The sequence below is a fragment of the Hibiscus syriacus genome, unplaced genomic scaffold, assembly GCF_006381635.1.
Source record: "Hibiscus syriacus cultivar Baekdansim isolate YM2019G1 unplaced genomic scaffold, ASM638163v2 tig00110332_pilon, whole genome shotgun sequence".
NCBI classification, from domain to species: Eukaryota; Viridiplantae; Streptophyta; class Magnoliopsida; order Malvales; family Malvaceae; genus Hibiscus; species Hibiscus syriacus.
Window position 1 is genome coordinate 6,973,634 of NW_024062688.1, and position 19,480 is coordinate 6,993,113.

Sequence of the window (19,480 nt, forward strand, 5' to 3'; positions counted from 1 at the left end):
TTAGCAAATGTCATATATGTATATTACCTATATGGTAATGACTAATCCAACAAAACAAATACAATAAAAGTGATTACACCCACCTCAATCGAAATTGTTCAATTTTGACATGATTTATGAACTATCGAGGATTTTGGCCTTCCCTCGTTGATGCATGACTTTCATTGAATCCTCTTGTTCTAGTAAGGTAGAAGAAAACTTGATTAATAATAATTCACCATCTTCAAATATCAACTAAGAAAAATCTCTCAATCTTTTCATAAATTCTAATTTGGATTCAATTTATGGTTTCAAGTCAATTTACCCGAAACTTGAAATTGACACTTCATTGCACCAATTGTTCATGGAAACAAGTGAATTATGATGATCGTTGGCAGTAACCCTTCCGGTATAGACGGAGAATCACAATTAGTAGTCGAACGATCGTTTTTTGGTGTCAAGATTCTATATCTCCTTAGGAGGTAGAGGAGAGATGAATGAAGAAGAAGGTTTTAGTCTCTTCTCTTGATCTTGTTCGAGAAATTTTATAGTAACTCTTAGTGTTGTTCTCAAATGTAGAGACACATTAATTGATATGATCTTATGTCAATCGATTATGGTAGATCTCGTGAGACCTATTAGAAGTCGTATCAAAAGGTCTCAACTTCTCGAGAGGTGTCAAGCTCGGAAAGCCCTATTTCTGAGATGTTCATCGTGAAGCGGAGAAGCATCGGAAGGGGTATAACAAGTGGTATTGATAGGTTGTTGTTGGCTGTTGACTCTCCTCTGTTGTTATGTCTCTATTCGATCAGTTGCTGATCTATAGGTTTTGGGTGCTTTGCGTGAGCTGTGTTGGACTTCCTGTATGTCCTTTGGTTGTCTTGTTTTTAGTTTGATGTTTTCCACTTCTTGTTTTGTAAGTTGCTCCTTGTTCGGAAAGCCAGCGAAGCTGCTTCGACCTGCAATTTTGAAACAAGAAATAATTGTCGTTGCAACCTAAATAATAATCAAACAAAAATGTTAAAACTATTTTTAATACATTATTATTTGGAAAAAAAAATTCACCCACATGGTGGGTTGGTCAAACGGATAATAACAATTTACAGACAAATATAGATGTTCAAAAATAGCAAATACGTGTTTCAAGGAGACAAGCATTCAACTCGGTTAAACTTCATGTTAAATTAAATGCATTGCACAATCCCTTCGCTTCTTCAAAGGAAAGATCCAACCAGTAGATTAAACAACAGAGGGAAACAGAAGCTGCATACAATGACGACGTTTAGGCCTAAACACCTGCACAACCCTTTCTTTATCATACCACCTTTGTTTCTTATTTTATCGACTTTCTTTTCACTTTCTCATGCTCGACAAAACGACACCGCTGATCTGCAACAAGACGGTAACAAATAGTTTTCTTCTTTGGGTAAAGTACACACCGATTATAGGGTATTACTTTAGTGAATTTTTCGACTATTAAATGTTACAAAATAGTCCCGTAACTTTAGGGTGTTATTTTGTTGAGTCTCTCAATTATTTCAAATTACATAACGATCATCCGACTATTCATATGTTCAAAACTTGTCATTTTTCGTTAAAAAATCGATGACGGTTTGAGTTGGACGTTAATCTATTGACTGAGATATGATAGTCATCTAATATTTTGAGATTAGATTTTATCATATCATTGTCAATATGTTAACGTCCAGCTCAGACTACCTTAATTTTTTTTAAAGAAAAGAACGAGTCTGGACCATATGAATAGTCGAACTTTTAATAGTTGTGGAACTGAACAAAGCAATGCCCTATAACCAAGGTACCATTTCATAACTTTTAATTGTAGGGTACTCAACAAAATAATATCCTATAGTTGAGGACATTTGTGTACTTTACCTTTCTTTTTTCAAGAAACTGGAAAAAAAAATTCTTGGTCTAGAAAACGCTTCTTCTTTTTGACATGTAGGAGTTGTGAGTTTGGTGAAGCGAAAAATGGAAGAAACTAAACAGGAGAATAATTCCATGATTTTAGCTGCGAATCAGACAGAGAGGCCTGATCCTATGGATAACTTCCGTATATATACAGGAGGATGGAATATAACAAACATGCATTACTTTGCAGTAAGATTTCTAAACCCCTAGACTCTAAATTCATTTTCATGATACATAAGAAAATTACTGTAGTAACTAATGGGATATGATGATGTTCGTTTAGGGTTAATTGAAAATGGATAAAAATGGTGATATGAGATAAAGCTCACTAATATAAAAATATAAGGGACGTGAGATCATTCAGAGTGAATTGCAACAGAATTGATTGTAATGTTTTAGATTCATGTGTTGAGAGTCGGACCGTAGAAAGTTAGGGTTAAAAATTTGGGGAACTTCTATTTTGTATTTGGGTGTGGACTTCAAATGAATGCGCACTCGAGGCTTATTTTCATCCAATAAAGGGTTAATTGCATCACATATCTTCAAAGTATGATCTTTATTTTAAATTGGTCCTTAAAGTTTTAAATAATTTAATTTTATTCCTAAATTATGACTGTCATTCTAATTAATCCTCAAACTTTTGACAATTTCAATTTCATCCACAAACCGTAATCTTTATTCTAAATTGATCCCAAACTTTTTAAACATTTCAATTTTATCCTGAACTATACGTATATACCAATCGCATCCCTTGTTAATAAAATCATTATGCCAAGTTATATTAACATATGTATGAAAAAACCAAAATTTAGGTTAAACTATGGTTGAAACTAATTTTACATATTTATATGAATTTGAGGGTGAAATTAAAAGATTCAAAAGTTTGGGGAGCAATTTAGAAAGATGGTCCAGTTTACGGATGAAATTAAAATGTTCAAAAGTTTAAGGATTATTTTAGAATGAGAGTCATAGTTTAGGGATGAAATTGAAATATCTAAAAGTTTAAAGACCGGATTAAAATAAGATTATAGTTTGAGAATATATGATGCAATTAACTCATAAATAAAATATTGATGCGCAAAAAAGTTCATTTTTCAGTAAACTTATATACTGGATTGGATCCTGGTCCAAGTAATTAATCGTAAAAGTGGATCCTTTTTGTATGCAGTCAGTTGCTTTTACTGCAATTCCATTCGGGGTGATGGCTGTAATTTGGTTCGTCGTGGTGGGTATATTTCTTCTTTGTGCTTGCTTCTGTTGCTGCTTCTGCCATCGCAAGAAGCCCTACGGCTATTCTCAATATGTTTATGCATTCTCTCTCGTCTGTCTCATCCTCTTCTCAATAACTGCAATGTAAGTATAATTTTATTACTATCGCCTACGCGTAGTACTAAAGTGCGGTTGCATCAAAACTATGGTTTTATGTTGCGTAATATTGCGGTGAATTTGAAAAACATTACGATGCTACGGCAATTTAATATCATGCTGATCTACGTTACTTGGATCCGGGTAAGAAGTTTATGGAATAGGATTTGGTTTCAGTGTTGGGAGTTCTGTAATGTTCAGTGGAGAGAAAAGATTCGTGGACAGCGTTGAAAGATTTACAGACTACTTGGTGAATAAAGGAATAAGCATTTATGACAGTCTTATACGCATTCAGAATATACTTATATCGGCCAAGAATATTGTTCTGAACCAAAAGAATGTGCCTGATGATCTCAAACAAGAGGTCGACAACGCCAACAACAGGATCGACTCAATAGGAACGCTTCCTCGTGTGAAAGCCCAAGACATCACGAATGAAATAAACAAGCTTCTTAAACATGTGTACGTTAATTATTATCATCACTTCATTTTCTATGCAATTTCGACGGCAGGATTAAGGTATTGTTTTGCTGCTTTTTTGTTTCAGGAACACTGCTCTTGTTGTTCTTGCCAGCATCATGCTCCTCTTGGCATTTCTCGGATTCTGTAAGCCTCTTGCTTCCCCCATTTACCGTTAATATTGCGGTATAATAGCAAAATTACTGCCCATCGTTTGCATAAATAATTATTTTATCTTTATTCTCTTCAAATGGAAACAATTAGCTGATTAACGGTCAACATATATTATTGACGTGATATTTTTATGTGTTTGATTGATGATGTTATACATAACACGTCATCGCTTTGGGTGATACGGAATATGATATGTTATCATTTTGGATGATATGATACAAATCACGTCATCACTTTAATAATGTAGTACATATCATGTCATCAATTAAACACATGTAAAAATACCACTTCATCAACATGTGTTAACCGTTAATCAACTAACGGTTTTATCATTATGCATAATATTTCTTTAAACTCGGCTCTATATTAGCTATCTCCTCACATTGCTATTGTTTTAATGGACCGCAGTGTTTTCCATTCTTGGCATGAAAAACTGTGTGTATATGTAAGTTACTTGGACTTGGAATTATATTAGCTTTCTTTCTTAATTTTGCATGTTTTTAACTGGAAATCTACACTCTGCAATGGCAGACTCGTGGTCCCTGGGTGGATTATTATCACACTCACATTTATCTTATGCGGCTTGTTTCTGGTATTCCATAAGTAAGTCTCCAAACAAACCATATTCATTGCTACATTTTAACCTAACGATTTTAACCAAATTAACCGACCGAATCCTTCAGCATCATGTCCGATACATGCGTTGCGATGAACGAATGGGTTCAGAACCCGAAGGCGAATTCGGCACTGAGCGATCTTATACCTTGTGCGGAAAAGGAAGCGGGCCTAAGGATAAAGGAAGCAGGCAAAACAGTAACTACAACTATTAATGATATGCTCAACCAAAGGGTTACCTATGCCAACACAGATAACCTATACAATCAATCCGGTCCCTTAGTGCCTTTAGTCTGCGATCCATACAATTATGGCGACTCTCAACAGAGTTGTGGTGATCAAGTGCCCTTACCAAATGCAGAAGAGGTAATAGTCTACAAAAATAACTTATAATGTAAATTACGCATTTAATCACCCAATTATTTTTCTTTTCAAAATTATGCATAATGTTACATTTTAATCACTCACCAATAAAAATTAAAAGAATTGCTTATATGGCTTTTTTCTCTCTCAATGATGATGTGGTAATGCTTTACGATGACATATCAATATTAACGTCAATTTTTTAACAGTGAGTGACTAAAACAAAATCAAATCGCAATATTAGATATAATTTTGAAAAGAAAAATAATTGAATAACCAAAGTGAAACTCTACAAATAATTAGTTGATTAAATACATAGTTTACTTAACTTATATTAAGATAATATATCCTAAACTATAGTTTGTACTTTGTAGGCATCAACAGAATAATGTCACCTCATTAATTTTTTAAGACATAGAAATATTCTTATACGCTATTCCATAATATAATTTTTGAATTTATCAAGGTATCTTAATGGTCGAAGGAAATGTGATTCTTCTTAGAGGTTATATATTCAAATAATTACGTTTACAGAGTATATGAACATTGTCAATAGAAAGATTATGAACAAACACGTGAAATTTACCATGTTTTGAATTTTGATGCAGGAATGGAAGAAATATGTATGCCAAGCTTCTGGGAGTGGAAATTGCATGACAGCGGGGCGTTTAACACCAGAGATGTATGACGAGATGAGTAGCGCGGTGAATATAAGCGATGGGTTATACGAGTCGAGTCACTTCATTGCCACAGTTGTGGACTGCACTATGGTGGAAGACACTTTTAGAAACATAACCCAAAACCATTGTCCGAAGTTGAAGAAATACAGTGCATGGGTGTACGGTGGGTTAGTGATCGCCACCATTTCGGTGATGTTTTCCTTGTTGTTTTGGTTGTTATACGCTAGAGAAAGGCAACACCGCAAGTACACCAAGAATGTCAATAAGGGCTTTGACCAGTCGCCTCTTGCTGGTGGGAAGAAGCCGTAGGGTTGGGATGGTTTTATGCACCATTTCTTTCACATGTGCAACCCTTTGTTTGGTGAAAAATGCAAACGGAAAGCAGACTAGAATGAAGCGTAGGATCAATTATGTGATGCTTTTGTTAAATTGAGGGGGTAAATGAATCGAACTTGAATGAATAAAGTTGGGTTTGTTTTGTTTACTTTTTAAGATATTTATGATTGGTCCGTATTCATTTATTTATTTTTAAAGGTGTTTGTATTTGTTTCTTTAACGTTTGCAAAAAAGTTCTTTTAACTTTCGTGAATATGTTTGGTTCGTATTCATTTATTTATTTTTAAAGGTGTTTGTATTTGTTTCTTTAACGTTTGCAAAAAAGTTCTTTTAACTTTCGTGAATATGTTCGTTTAAGTTCGCAAACATATTCGTTTAACGTTCAACAATCAACATTCTCTTTTTATCCTTTTATTTGCAAGTAAAAATGATAAAATTATGTCACTAGTCCTTAAGTTCTTTAGGCTTCACAGTTTGAATTAGGCCTGTAAACGAACCGAACGCACACGAACGGAAGTATGTTCATATTCGTTCATTTAATAAATGAACACAAACATAAACGAACAAAAAATTTTTTGTTCATGTTCGTTCATTAAGGAATATATGTTGTTCATGTTCGTTCATTTAAATGAAAAATGAACATAAACGAACGTAAACGAACACAAACGAACGAACATAATAAATGAACATAAACGAACAACACAAACACAAAAACAAACTTATTCGAACACAACAAATGAATGTAAAAAAAAGTAAACAACAAGAATAACAACTTAAAATTCATTAATATAACCTGCAACTTTAGAATTAATTTGTTCGAATGCGACAAAAACATACATAAATCATAAATAAGCTATATGAACATAATAAAGTCTTAAAGTTAATTTATTCAACAAAACAATTTTCTTGAAATCCAAACAACTTCAATAATCTTTGTAACATATTCAACTTTCTCTCTGTTCGAACATAAATGAACGAACATATAATCGAACGTTCACGAACGTAAATGAACGAACGAGCCATTTGTTTGTGTTCGTTCATTTAATTAAACGAACGTAAAATCTTGTTCATGTTTGTTCATTTAATAAATAAACGAACATAAACGAACTTCCCGTCGCACGGTTCATGAACGGTTCGTTGAACGTTCAGTTCATTTACAGACCTAGTTTGAATTCTATTGTTCACCTTATATTCAATTTAATACCTAACTCTACCAATATTTAAAATATAAAAAAATAAAATAAAATGAAAACCGAATAAACTAAGTTATAAACAAACCAATAAATAAATTTATAAACGGGTAGACAAAATAAAAATAAAAGTAAAGAATAAAAAATGATTGGTTAAAATTAGAAGGAGAAGAATAATCCCAATTGGACTAATTAGAGTTGAGAAATTGCATAATTTATATATATAAATTAAAAAAGGTCAATGGTTGGTTTTGTAAATTTGCTTAATGCTTATGAGTGGTAGATAAGGTTGGAAAGTAACTGGTAATGATCTAAAATTTTGAAAAATAGCAGCCCTTATATGCAAATACTAACAAAATGCCACAATCTCAGAGCACTATATAATGATCTCCTTCCTAGTTCTTCCCTGCTCTGTAAGCCTTTATATATATTTTCACTTTATTTTTCCCCTTTTTATAATTTTTTTAGGAATAAAAATCTTGTTTCGATTCTCATATCCAAACACTTTTAATTACCGAGAAATGGAATAAATAAATAAATCAAACCCTACACTTAGGGTTTCGCTCCATCCTATCCCCTTCGTTTAGAAACAAAATTCATTTTCGTGTTGAAATAAGTTGATCGCAAAGGATTGAGTACCTGTTTATTGGGTTTTTGATTTCTTGTTTAAATTGGAGAGATGGAGAAGAAAAAGGTGACCGTGCCATTAGTATGCCATGGGCATTCAAGGCCTGTGGTTGATTTGTTCTACAGTCCTATAACTCCTGATGGATTTTTTCTTATTAGTGCCAGTAAAGGTATGTCCTTAAATTTCTATTTTAGTGATTATTTTGGTATAATCAGCTATGTATTTTTGTTCAGTTACACTAATGCTGAATTGGGTATATGTTACACTATTTTGGTGATTTTCAGTTTTGGATTTTTTTTATAAATATTTAACGTTACATTTTTATTAGTTATGTAATAATGATTTTAGGCGTGTTAGATTGAACTGCAGACACTTAGATAGTCTTCTAGTCATGTGAATTTGAATGCAGCCATATGTAGATCATTTTCAGCTGGAGTTTTAGCTACTGTTTTTCTTTAAACAAACTGTGAGTTATTGTTGCTATGTTACTTGAAATGGATACTTGTTTCAGAGGCAGTAAATCTAGTTTGTGGTTGATTGGTTTTTATATGGGATCTGGTTTAATGTTTATCAACTATGTTTTTATTCATGCATTGGGAATTCAGACTCCACTCCAATGTTAAGAAATGGGGAGACTGGAGATTGGATTGGCACATTTCAAGGGCATAAAGGTGCAATATGGAGCTCCTGCCTTGATACCAAAGCATTACGTGCAGCTTCTGCTTCTGCTGATTTTTCTGCGTATGTAATTTAATTCGAGGTTTTTTTTCCTCTTTTCTTTTCTATATCTACAAAATCGCATAAAAAGAAAGAAAATAAACAAATGAAATAAAAGGAAAAAGGAGGGAAGGGAGGGGGTCTTAATTAGATTCTAATCTCAAGACACAAAGGGGTATTTTACGAGCCTAATTTGATTACGAAGTGATAACTTTCAAATTTAGAGAAACCCTGCAATGAAAAATGGGCAACCCTGCCTGATAATTTTACGAAAATAATCATAACTGAAGTTTCATTAAGCGAGAATTATATATACAAAAAGTATATGCGCAAAGGTGTAATGGAAGCTAATGAAGATTAATTCATTGTTGTTCGGTTTCTTTTTAAAATAAACCAACTTATTCACTCATTCATGGAAGATAGTAAACCCTTGTAGTTAAAACACATTTTATGATAAATCTCTAAAGTAGATGATGATTAATAGAGTAAATTCTTGATTATAATTTTCAGAATCATTGTAGTTGAAAAACGTTTCAGGATGAATCTTTATAGTGGATGATGATTAATAGAGTAATCCTTGATTATAATTTTCAGTGCAAGTATTGTGTAAAAGACAAAATTTGTGTTCGGTAGTAATAAGTAATGTATTGAATCGATTCTTTTTAATGAATCAACCTGATCATAACTTTGAATATGGAATTCAAAGAGATCAAATAGAAATGATACTTTGTATCATGGAACTAAAATGAAATATATGATCAAGGAACATATATCGAATTTGAAAGAGAGTCAATAAATAGTTTGATCCTCTTATTCTGATTTATTTGGATCAATATTTTATTATTTATTATTTAAATATAGTTTATTTTATTATCATTTATTTATTTTTAAACATATAATAAATATAAATAAAATGTGTTGTATTTATAACTAATTATACACTTAATATATTATATACCTAATGTCATATTTTTATATTCTTGGGAAGGGGTGACATACATGCTTTATGAGATTGGTTATTCAGTTGTTAGAAACCTTTTACTTGATAAATTCAATTGCTTCACATGTTCCTCCAATGTTTGCAGGAAACTATGGGATGCATTGACAGGAGATGAATTGCACTCTTTTGAACACAAGCATATTGTTCGAGCTTGTGCCTTCTCTAGTGTAGGATTTGATTACTTTTCCATTAGAACCACTCTTTCAGTTTTTTATTAAAAAAATTGTACTAAAGACCTGTATTTAATACTTATGTAGTGCTCATTGCAATGTTGTTCACTTTAGAACTTATTGCAAGAACATTATATTTCTTGAAATGGCAGTATAGTTCTTTTTTTGAAGTAGTGTGTTTTGAGCCAGTTAATAAGTCCCCATGCAAAAAATGGTGAAAAAAATTGCTTTAAATTAATGTTTTGGATATTCTTTTAACCTTTTGTCTAGCATTGGAAAGAGTTTGCATATTCTTTTTTACTAATCTTTCGGTTTCTATATTTATATACTTCCTTCTTTTTTTGGGCACTTTAATTGCCAGATATAATTGCAAATCATCTTTGATGGACAGAAGTAAAGGTCTTAAGTGGGCTTTGGTGGATATTTTTTCTCTGAAACTTTTAGATAATTAAGAAATTGTTTTTGTTTAATAAATGGGAGTGTCTATATTGGAATTAACTTCTTGCATCATGCATTTACATTCCTGGTTCATTAAATTATTCTTCAGTGAATATAATTTTTTTCTATCTATGCTTGGCTCATTTATTATATTTTTTCAGCATCTGAGTAAATTGTTATATTTTCAGGATACACACTTTCTATTCACTGGCGGAGTTGAGAAAATTCTCCGGATATTTGATTTGAACCGTCTAGATGCGCAGCCAAGACTAGTGGATAATTCTCCCGGCTCAATTAGAACTGTTGCATGGCTCCACAGTGACCAGATGATCCTAAGTTCTTGCACTGATACTAATGGTGTGAGGTATGATTATTCAATGGATATCACTTCCACTTTTTCTCCCATTTCTTGTTCTAAGATAATTCAGTTGTAACAAGTGTCATCCGGGGCGGAACTAGGAATTTATTATAGCGGGCCTAAAATAATTTTTTTATTTTCTATAAATATATTTTTTTTAATTGAGGGGGCCTGATAAATTTTTCTTTATTTATTTTTTAAAAATATATATTTTTCTATATTAATTAATAATTAAAAATATAATTGGCTGGGGACAAGGGTCCCTTTGCCCTCCCCTTGGTTCCGCCAATGAGTGTCATATATGTCGTATTAATATTGTGTCACTGAAGGACTTTGTGATAACATGCATAATAAGTAAACTATTCATGTGCAACGGATACATATGGTTTTTCAAGGTTAAATTTAAACATGGAAGTTTTAGGGCATTTTGCAGGTTATGCAATGCGCTCCTTTAGGTTAAGCTTACTTAGCTGAATAAAATTCTGATGGCAGTTTTTGCTGGTTGACTTCGTAAAGTGATTCTTAGTATCAGGTTGTATGGGAAATAGTAAAACCTCAGATACTTGGAGTTCAGGAAAGTAAAAATAAACAGTGAGGTTTCAGTTTAGATAAATGGTGATATATATTGGGAATTATTTCTTCCATTTCTTGGTGCATTTTCTAACCTTCTATGCGTTCATAATGTCACATGAATATGCTTGCACATGCAACTTTCGGAACCTTGGTACTTTGTCTATTTGTAGGTTGTGGGATCTGAGAAGTGGCAAAATTGTTCAAACACTCGAGACCAAATCACCCGTAACCAGTGCAGAAGTGAGTCAGTGTGGTCGCTATATAACCACTGCTGACGGATCTACTGTTAAGTTTTGGGATGCAAATCAGTAAGTTCAAATAGCTTGAGTTTTTGTGCAAGCTTTATTCTTTTGCCGTCAAGGCTGCTGACATCAGCGTTTGCTCTTATTAGTTTCGGATTGGTGAAAAGCTATGACATGCCTTGCAATGTAGAATCAGCTTCACTGGAACCAAAGAATGGTAATAAGTTCATTGCTGGAGGAGAAGACATGTGGGTCCATATCTTTGATTTTTATACTGGAGAAGAGCTCGGTATGTGCCTCGAGATTGTCAGATGAACGGCACATATTTATGAAGACTATTGTCTTTGAATGGCCACTTAAACAACTTTATTTACTTGGCAATATTTTGGTTACTGCTTGATGCTGTTGTAAGAATATTTAGGTCTCATGTTCGGGTATTTTTCAAAATCTGGAAGTCGTATAAAAGAATCTGAAAAATTTAAAGATCGATCCCTATTGCGCCGTATGAGTTGTGTTTATGCAGTGTGGGACTTATTGGATGATGTCTTCTTTTTACGGGTTTTTGTCGGTGTTTGAGAGTTGTAATAATGCTGTGTTTAATTCATGTAGGTTGTAACAAGGGTCACCATGGTCCTGTCCACTGTGTACGATTCTCACCTGGAGGGGAATCCTATGCATCGGGATCTGAAGACGGTACGATCAGAATATGGCAGACAGGTCCAGCGACACATGAAGAGAGTGATGTACCACCACCTGGAAACGAACCAAGTGGAAAAGTGAAGGCCGTAGCCGATGAGGTTGCCCGTAATATTGAGAGTGGCCTTCATATTGCAGGGGAAGGGAAAACGGGGGAGAAGGATAAGGCAACAGATGCCTGAGATGGTATTAAAATTGTTTAGTGCATTCAACAAGTGTTTGTTTCAGCTTGACTGCCAGGTTTGTAGGATAGTCGGTGTGGGTCTGTCGGCATCTTTCATGTTCGTCTTTCTATAACGAAATAAAATGAACTTCCGAATTGCCTTATAGTTAAAGTGTTGATCTTAATCTGTGAACCTGTAGTTTCGTTTGAAGGTGGTAGATGGCGTTAAAATGTAGGAAGGAGCAAGGTCCTATCTCTTATTCATATAGGAACGAACAAGCAAGGAAGTCAATGGAAAAAATGGATTCAGGTTAGCTGTAGGTGGTGAATTCAGTACCAGAATATTGAACCTCAATGTTTAGCCTTATCATCATCAGTGGAATTATATAAAATAAAATAATTTGTGAGTACTTATTATTGGCTAAATGGTAAAATAGGTGGTTGCAAAATATTGAAGGATTTTCATGCGGTAGATGAAATATAATTATAAATATTTTCTTATGTTTTTTTTATAAATAAGTTACATCGAGTTTAATGAAAAAATATACATTTTAAAAATAAAATAAAAATGATTAAATATTACCAAAATATTCAGATGATTATGGCTAGACTTGGGACAGATTTAAGTTTGATTTTACAAGGTTTAGATCATTGTTTGGCCCTTTTCTTTGGATTATTCGCCTAGAATACTGTATCTTGGTTGATAAATATAAATCCCCTTTTCCTCAAAGGTTTGATTTTACGGGAATTTTTTTTTTAATATTTTATTGATTTTTTTAATGTAATTCACTTTTCTGGTTCTTTTGTTATTTTTATAAAATGTTTTACCATTTTTGTAAAACATTTTTATAGCATTTCACTTCAAAATATAAGTACTCAAAATAATATTATTTTATTTATTTAATATTTATATAATATTTTAATATATTCTGATAAAAATTATTAATTATAAAAATATTGAATATATATATAATATAATTTTAATAATATTATATTAATATATGTTTAGTTATATTATAATGGTATGATATTATTTTTTTAATTTAATAATATAATAAGTTATTAAAATAATTAATATTTTTATTATTTTTATAAAAAAATATTATTTTATTTAATATTAATATAATATTATACGAACCAAATAATCTAAATGAATTGTTATTCCTTGAAATCTTCAGTGGTAAAATAATAATTTTTATATTCGATATTTATAATATGAAAATTTATTAACTAAGATTGATTCATATATTATTGCCCAAACACAATAAAATATTTTTCGAAAATTATTTTTCAATAATCTATTTTATATAAATCAATTTTCAAGTAATCCAATTTATGTAAATAAATTTTCACAAAATTGATAAAATACATCAAACAAATGAAAAATAATTTACACAAAATCATCAAAACACCTATAATAATTTCTAAAAAATATTTTAGTTCATTCTTCATTAACAGTTTCCAAGTAATTTGTTTTTCATATAAACCAATTACAGTCTATGAAACAAACTCAGGCCTTACAGTTTCTTCTCCGTTGCTTTAGAACGTAAGATAAGAATTTCAGAGAAGTCTAGCATCGATGCGAACTAATGCGCTTCTGTAAGTAAAGCTAGGAGTTATGATTGTTCTTTCAAGAATCATACTCAACCTTCAAATAATCATAAACATAGGTTCCTTTGTAGAAAGACATTGAAAATATTGATAATGCCCCGTCCTATGCTTTTGGGAATTTAATATGCATCTGACAGTGGCACCAGAGATTCGAATGCTACGCATTTTCGGCTGTTCCAAGTTCATCTCGGTTGTTGCAAAGCTAATGAACAACACACATTTCTGGTTGGGTTTCCATGCTTTATTATTCCGGCCAGTAGATATTATCTATCATTTCTGCCTGCCATGAACCATGAATGATGGAAGTGCATGTTATGTCCACTGCTTGCAGAAAGTTCAATACAAATTCTTGCCCGACCCCCCTAATTCAAAAGCAGAAGACTTGAAATGTTCCAAGGGGATGATAAGCATTTGCCTGTTACAGAGGAATAAATCCATCTTCCATAAATTGATCATGCCATTCCACAAGTTTGAAAAGAGCAAGTCTCTTAAAAGCCACCTATTGCTTCTTTGAACCTCCAGCTGTTCGCACTTGATCCTTCTCCCTCAACTGCAACTCCAAATTCCAAAAGAGAACTGAGAAGCATAAAAGTAAATACTAGTAAGAAAGGAGAAACCAAAACCTCACCAACTGCAGCTAAAGTTCGATACACGGGGGATGATAAAGCAAATCCCTGCATGTTGCATCTTCACGACAGCATCTTGAGTTCTGCTTTCCCAATAAAGACATAAGGGATCAGGCAAGAATCTGTATCAAATATTTCACAAGCATCTCGAGAAATGTTTTATACCAATTCTGGGGCACTTGTCTGACAGACATAATGAAAGCAACCAACCAAAGAAAGCGAGAAATGAATCCTCATGCACCATTTGCAGAAAGGACAACCCTCTTAGGCTAGAACCCTACCTAGGCAGATCTTTAAAGGTCCATTGGAGCTATCAACCGATGCCTCTGATACGCAGCAGTTGACACAGTTTGTAAATGAAACCAAGGTCAGGAACATCATCATCCAGATCAGAACTCTTTCAAGTCCCTGGCCAAAACAGTACTTTGAACCTGATTCAACCAGAAACAACCAACTTGACCTTGTTTCTTTGTTTCCTGGATAATATGTAACTAACTCAAGTTTAGTACTTGTTTGTTTCTTTCAGTTCCGATAACAGGAAAAAAAATCCCAATTTCACTGTTAACCAAATGAAACCTTAGACACCTTAGTCTCACGTTACTGAGACAAATAAATTAAAGTGAGAAGTTCCAAAGACAAACAATTTTTGACAATCAAAATTCAAGACCTACCTAGCCTAACCTCTGCTTGGAAGGGTGTAAAGAAAGTTGGAAGAATGGAAATTAGATAGGTAGAAAAGCAGAAAAATGGAAAATGAAGTTTTTCTTTCCATTGGTATGGCTTGGTACGAATGATGGAAAAATTGAAAGGAAATGCAATTTTCTTTCCACTCATTGGTTGGTAGAGTTGAAAAATGAGAAAAGCAAATTAAGCTTTGAAAAGTACATATTTTGAACTAACTCAACTCTCTCACATTCTCTCATCTTTTCCTTTCAAATTGGAATGATTTGTTTTTACAGGTGAGAATGGAAAATGATTATAACTCTCACTTCTCTTTCCTACCAAACACTCAAAATTTATTTTCTTTTCACATTCCCACTTCACTCCTTACATTTTTCCATTCAACCAGGCAAAAATCCTAAATGTCCATGCTAATGTACACATGGAAGAATCAATGTCCACCACTACATTTACATATAAACGAAACCTTAGTCCTACATATGCACTAAATGTCCCCAAAGTAAAATGATGTAAAATCCTAATCCCCAATTGCAGCATTAACAGATGTACAATAGCAAACAAGACTTACCCATTCAAAGGAACCCACCTGGAACCAGAGGATAAAACTGAAACAACTCTTCCAGTCCTTGCTGCGTGCCTGTTTCTGCTTCTCAGAGCATCAACCACCGTACATGAATTGGGAAAAAAGAAAATGTTACCCGCAGCATGAATTCTCTTCCATTGTACATGATATAAACTGAAGCACCTCTTTCAGTCATGGCTGCATTCAACACAATTGAAGAGGAACCTGGTATATGAATATAGAAACAGGGACCTCTCCTCAACAAGCCCTCCAATACTCACCATTTACTTGATTACAGGAGAAGTCCATGTTATCTACTTGGATTCATATCCACTGTACATTGTTAGGAATTAAAGTACTGAAGAATTGAAGACCAGACCATAGGTTGGAGCGCTGAGGCTGCCAATTTTCAGTTCAACGAGTCCAGCTGCTTCCAAGCCAATCTAACTGAAAGGAGATTTACATATAAAGTACACTATATAGATATTGAATAAATACTAATTACAGTCTAACTATAAAAAGGACAAAAAAGTACATTTGCTTTAACAGTACTCGGTTTTTAATATAGAACCAAAATAATAAACCTAAAAGCAATTCAATTACTGAACAACTTTGTGTTATACCGCCACTTCTAGATCAGTTCAAGGTTGAATTCCACTCATTGGACCAAACAAATCACTGATTTGCAGTTCAACCATCCTCTCCGGTTCTTTATTCATCGATACTAACAACAGGATTTTTTTCACGCAAATTTCATTAGGATTGAAAACATATAATACAGTGCATTGAAAAAATAACTCTAAGATCACAACAGGAGTTTTGAACCTGGTGTTCCAAAGGGGGACGTACAAGTATCCATCTATCAAAAGCAAGCAAACCACCTATGAAGTAGAACCGCATTTGATCAAATGTCATCAACCATCATGCATGAACTTGTTTGCACATTAAGTTGGTAAGAATTCAGCCTCCAAAAGGACAAAGTTCATTTTCAAGAGTTCATTTAAGGTTCGAAGCCTTTGGACAAAAGAGTGGAGAGAGATCGAGAAAGATTTATTAATCATCCGGCTTAAAATGTTCCATTATTATACATACATTCTAGAGGCGCAAAAGCTTTCCAACCATTATATTTGTTCTTTTCTTAAGTCCATGTAATTTTTTTCATATAATGCATTTGGCTTTTCCATAAGTGTCACTGCAATATCAAATTACCTACTAACTGTAGGGTATCTGCAACAAGGGAGACAACGACCTATACCAAAAATGCCATAGATAAATCAAAATTTGGAGAATAATTTTAGAAATGATTCATACCAAAATCAAAGAGTTCGTTTAGGAATAAACCATGGCTGTTGTCCCTTGGTCAACCGTAAGAGATAACAAACTCAACCAATCATGGCTTTAGAAGCAAGGTATGGATACCTCCAACATTGGCCATGAGATATTCTGAGAAGGCATCAAGATATTTCTCAACATTAATTCCATATATGCCAAAATAAAGCAAGTATAACATTTGTATCCAACATCATCAGAAGATGTAGAACAGTTTCACATGCATATAATAGCAAATATTTCGGTTTTGAAAATGTAGAGGGAAGGAGGCAGTAAAGAACATGCATTTGAAACAGGATGCCCTCAAATTCATTTTAGGGAATCTCTTACACCAACAAAAGAATATAATTCAAATTTTTGCATATAAATGTTTCTTAACAGCTTCACTAAGACAATTCAGATTTTTCTATGCTGCCATTTAAAGTGCATCACCGATATGCCACACATACAAAAGGCGAATATGAAAAGGAAGGAAAAAAAACTATATAAAGAACAAAGGCCTCAATCATGGAGACAGGAGAAGAAACCATAAAAGCAATTCCAAAATTGGACTTTGAAGTATCCTTACAATTATCTGCATCATTGGAATAAAACATAACAATTATCTGCATCATTGGAATAAAACATACTGCATTACCATGTACAAAAGGAATTCTCTAAATCTAGTAACAACTAATAAATAACCTATTACCGTTATCTCTCAACTTTCTTAGCTCCATCAAATGTTCATCATTAGAAATATTGAGAGAACGACGTAGATTGGTCACCTTTTCTTCTTCATCCCACGTCAAAGGCCCAGAAGCATGCAATGCCCCGAGAGCTTTCTGATAGGCATGTAGTTCAGACTTATGAAGATCATATCCCAATTCCACACTAGTGGAAAAGTAACTTCCTTCTTCTTGGAATCTCACATTGGGATTAGAATCAGCATCACTTTGATAATCCTCCTCTAAGTTTTCACAACCGTTAGATACAAAATTAGGAGATAAGTTAAGACCATTATTCCCTAAACCACTACAACTACCAACTGAGGATGCACAACTCATGGTATCATCAATTCTATTAAAAGAAGGCATACATCTTTCACCCAATATATTATTTGGAGAAACAAATGCATCTACCTTTTCAGAGGCAGGCGAAGGAAGCCGAATTATTATTCTTTGAATACCATTACTACCTTTCTCAAACACCCTCTTCTTTTGCACACCACCATCCGAGAAGCCAATCGAAGATCTTTTCCTCTTCTGCGGTCCAGTGGAATTTGACGAACCCTGAAGTCATAAATAATAACTGAGGTAAGGATCATTAAATTCTAACACAAATAAAAAATGAAATAAATTGAAGAGACATATTAAACCAAAAAAAGGATTTACCTTTCCGACGAGGAACCAATTGCCATCTTCCCAAGATTGTCGAACACGCAATCGAGATTGATGTGCTTTGAGTTGGCCACTCGATCCAAGGATCCTAACGGAAAAGTAGTTTCCGCCGAGAACCCTAACGATCGCGGCCGGTTTCCAGCACAACTCATCGAACACCTCAACGACATCACCACAAACCCAATTATCGTCCCCATTTAAAGGAGGAGGGCAAGGCCTAATCGCTTTCCTAGGAACTCTCTTCATCTCCGCCGCCTCTCCGGTGACCGGAAACCAACCGTACTTTACGATATACGTGTGGCCATTTCCGGAGATAATCTCGGCACAACGCCAAGCGCCGGTGGGAACCTCCTCCTTGGTCAATACCTCAACTTTACTGCCTTTATTCAATCTCATGATCAATGAATAAGATTAGAATCAATGAAAAGGGAGATGTTGAAGAGAAACGATTGTTGAATGTTGATAATGGAAATTTTTAGGAATTGGGCGTTGAAATTTGGGATTATATAAGGGGGGCAGGGAGTTCTTAGATGAATTAGAAATGTTGTTTGTGATCGAACGGTAATAAATGAGTGATGAGAATGATCTGACGGTGAAGAGAGAGTGGAATAGCCGAATAGGGTGTTGGGTTAGGCGGTTAAGAGTGAAGGAAGAAGTTTCCTTGCCGGTTCGACAACAGCTGAGAATTACTTTAAGACCCAAAAAGAACTTTGAGTAAACTACACGTTCAATACCCTAATTATAATTTTTGTTTCAGTTTAATCATATAATTATTTTTAAAAAAATATATCTAATATTTAATTTTATTCTGGTTATTTATAATTACAAATTTAAAAATTGTGATGTGGTATTTTATTTTATAATAACGATATGATATGTATTATTTAATGGAACATCAATATCTAATTAACTCCTTAAACTAAAATTAAATATGATTTATAAAAATAATTGAATAATAAAAATAGTTAAAGTATTAAACATGTAATTTACCAAAACACTTTTAATTGGACTTGGATTTGGACTTCCACCGGCGGTTTCTTTTCTTCTTTCTTCTTCTTATTTTTTTTAATTGATTATAGTATTAGTTATATATATAATTATTTGTAATAAACCTCCCCAGTCAAACTTGTCTCCCAAGCAAAGTCTTGACTAATTCATTTACACATGCCAAGATGCTCCTTTTTCCTTCAATATCCTCGTTCTTCATAGGCCCAGTG

General features: G+C 33.4%; 3 protein-coding genes and 2 long non-coding RNA genes across 6 annotated transcripts; 4 read left to right on the forward strand and 1 right to left on the reverse strand.

Annotated features, from left to right (window-relative positions):
- The first annotated feature begins 1,265 nt into the window (after positions 1-1,265).
- On the forward strand, positions 1,266-2,022 carry LOC120119630. Its single transcript, XR_005515851.1, has 3 exons — positions 1,266-1,381; positions 1,943-1,947; positions 1,987-2,022. It is a non-coding gene; the product is annotated as an uncharacterized LOC120119630 (long non-coding RNA).
- A 1,815-nt stretch (positions 2,023-3,837) lies between these two features.
- Positions 3,838-4,509, forward strand: LOC120119631. The gene is made up of 3 exons (XR_005515852.1): positions 3,838-3,879; positions 4,315-4,351; positions 4,438-4,509. It is a non-coding gene; the product is annotated as an uncharacterized LOC120119631 (long non-coding RNA).
- Positions 4,510-4,614: 105 nt separating this feature from the next.
- Positions 4,615-5,873, forward strand: LOC120120045. Its single transcript, XM_039139799.1, has 2 exons — positions 4,615-4,887; positions 5,493-5,873. The coding sequence occupies exons 1-2, from the start codon at positions 4,615-4,617 to the stop codon at positions 5,871-5,873; spliced, it is 654 nt and encodes a 217-aa protein (XP_038995730.1).
- Positions 5,874-7,683: 1,810 nt separating this feature from the next.
- Positions 7,684-12,241, forward strand: LOC120119628 (serine-threonine kinase receptor-associated protein-like). Its single transcript, XM_039139437.1, has 7 exons — positions 7,684-7,887; positions 8,324-8,459; positions 9,521-9,602; positions 10,232-10,407; positions 11,145-11,282; positions 11,366-11,505; positions 11,826-12,241. The coding sequence occupies exons 1-7, from the start codon at positions 7,770-7,772 to the stop codon at positions 12,092-12,094; spliced, it is 1,059 nt and encodes a 352-aa protein (XP_038995368.1). The 5' UTR covers positions 7,684-7,769; the 3' UTR covers positions 12,095-12,241.
- Positions 12,242-13,653: 1,412 nt separating this feature from the next.
- Positions 13,654-18,746, reverse strand: LOC120119629. Of its 2 annotated transcripts, XM_039139439.1 has the most exons (6): positions 18,258-18,744; positions 18,006-18,155; positions 16,897-16,998; positions 15,562-16,804; positions 14,478-14,788; positions 13,654-14,395 (listed from the first exon to the last, which is right to left on the reverse strand). In XM_039139439.1, exons 1-3 carry the CDS (start codon positions 18,657-18,659, stop codon positions 16,954-16,956), a joined length of 597 nt encoding a protein of 198 aa, XP_038995370.1. In that variant the 5' UTR covers positions 18,660-18,744; the 3' UTR covers positions 13,654-14,395; positions 14,478-14,788; positions 15,562-16,804; positions 16,897-16,953. The 2 variants fall into 2 exon arrangements, with proteins under 2 accessions (XP_038995370.1, XP_038995369.1); XM_039139438.1 differs by lacking the exons at positions 13,654-14,395; positions 14,478-14,788; positions 16,897-16,998 and having other exon boundaries at positions 15,579-15,760; positions 18,258-18,746.
- Between the last annotated feature and the right edge of the window lie 734 nt (positions 18,747-19,480).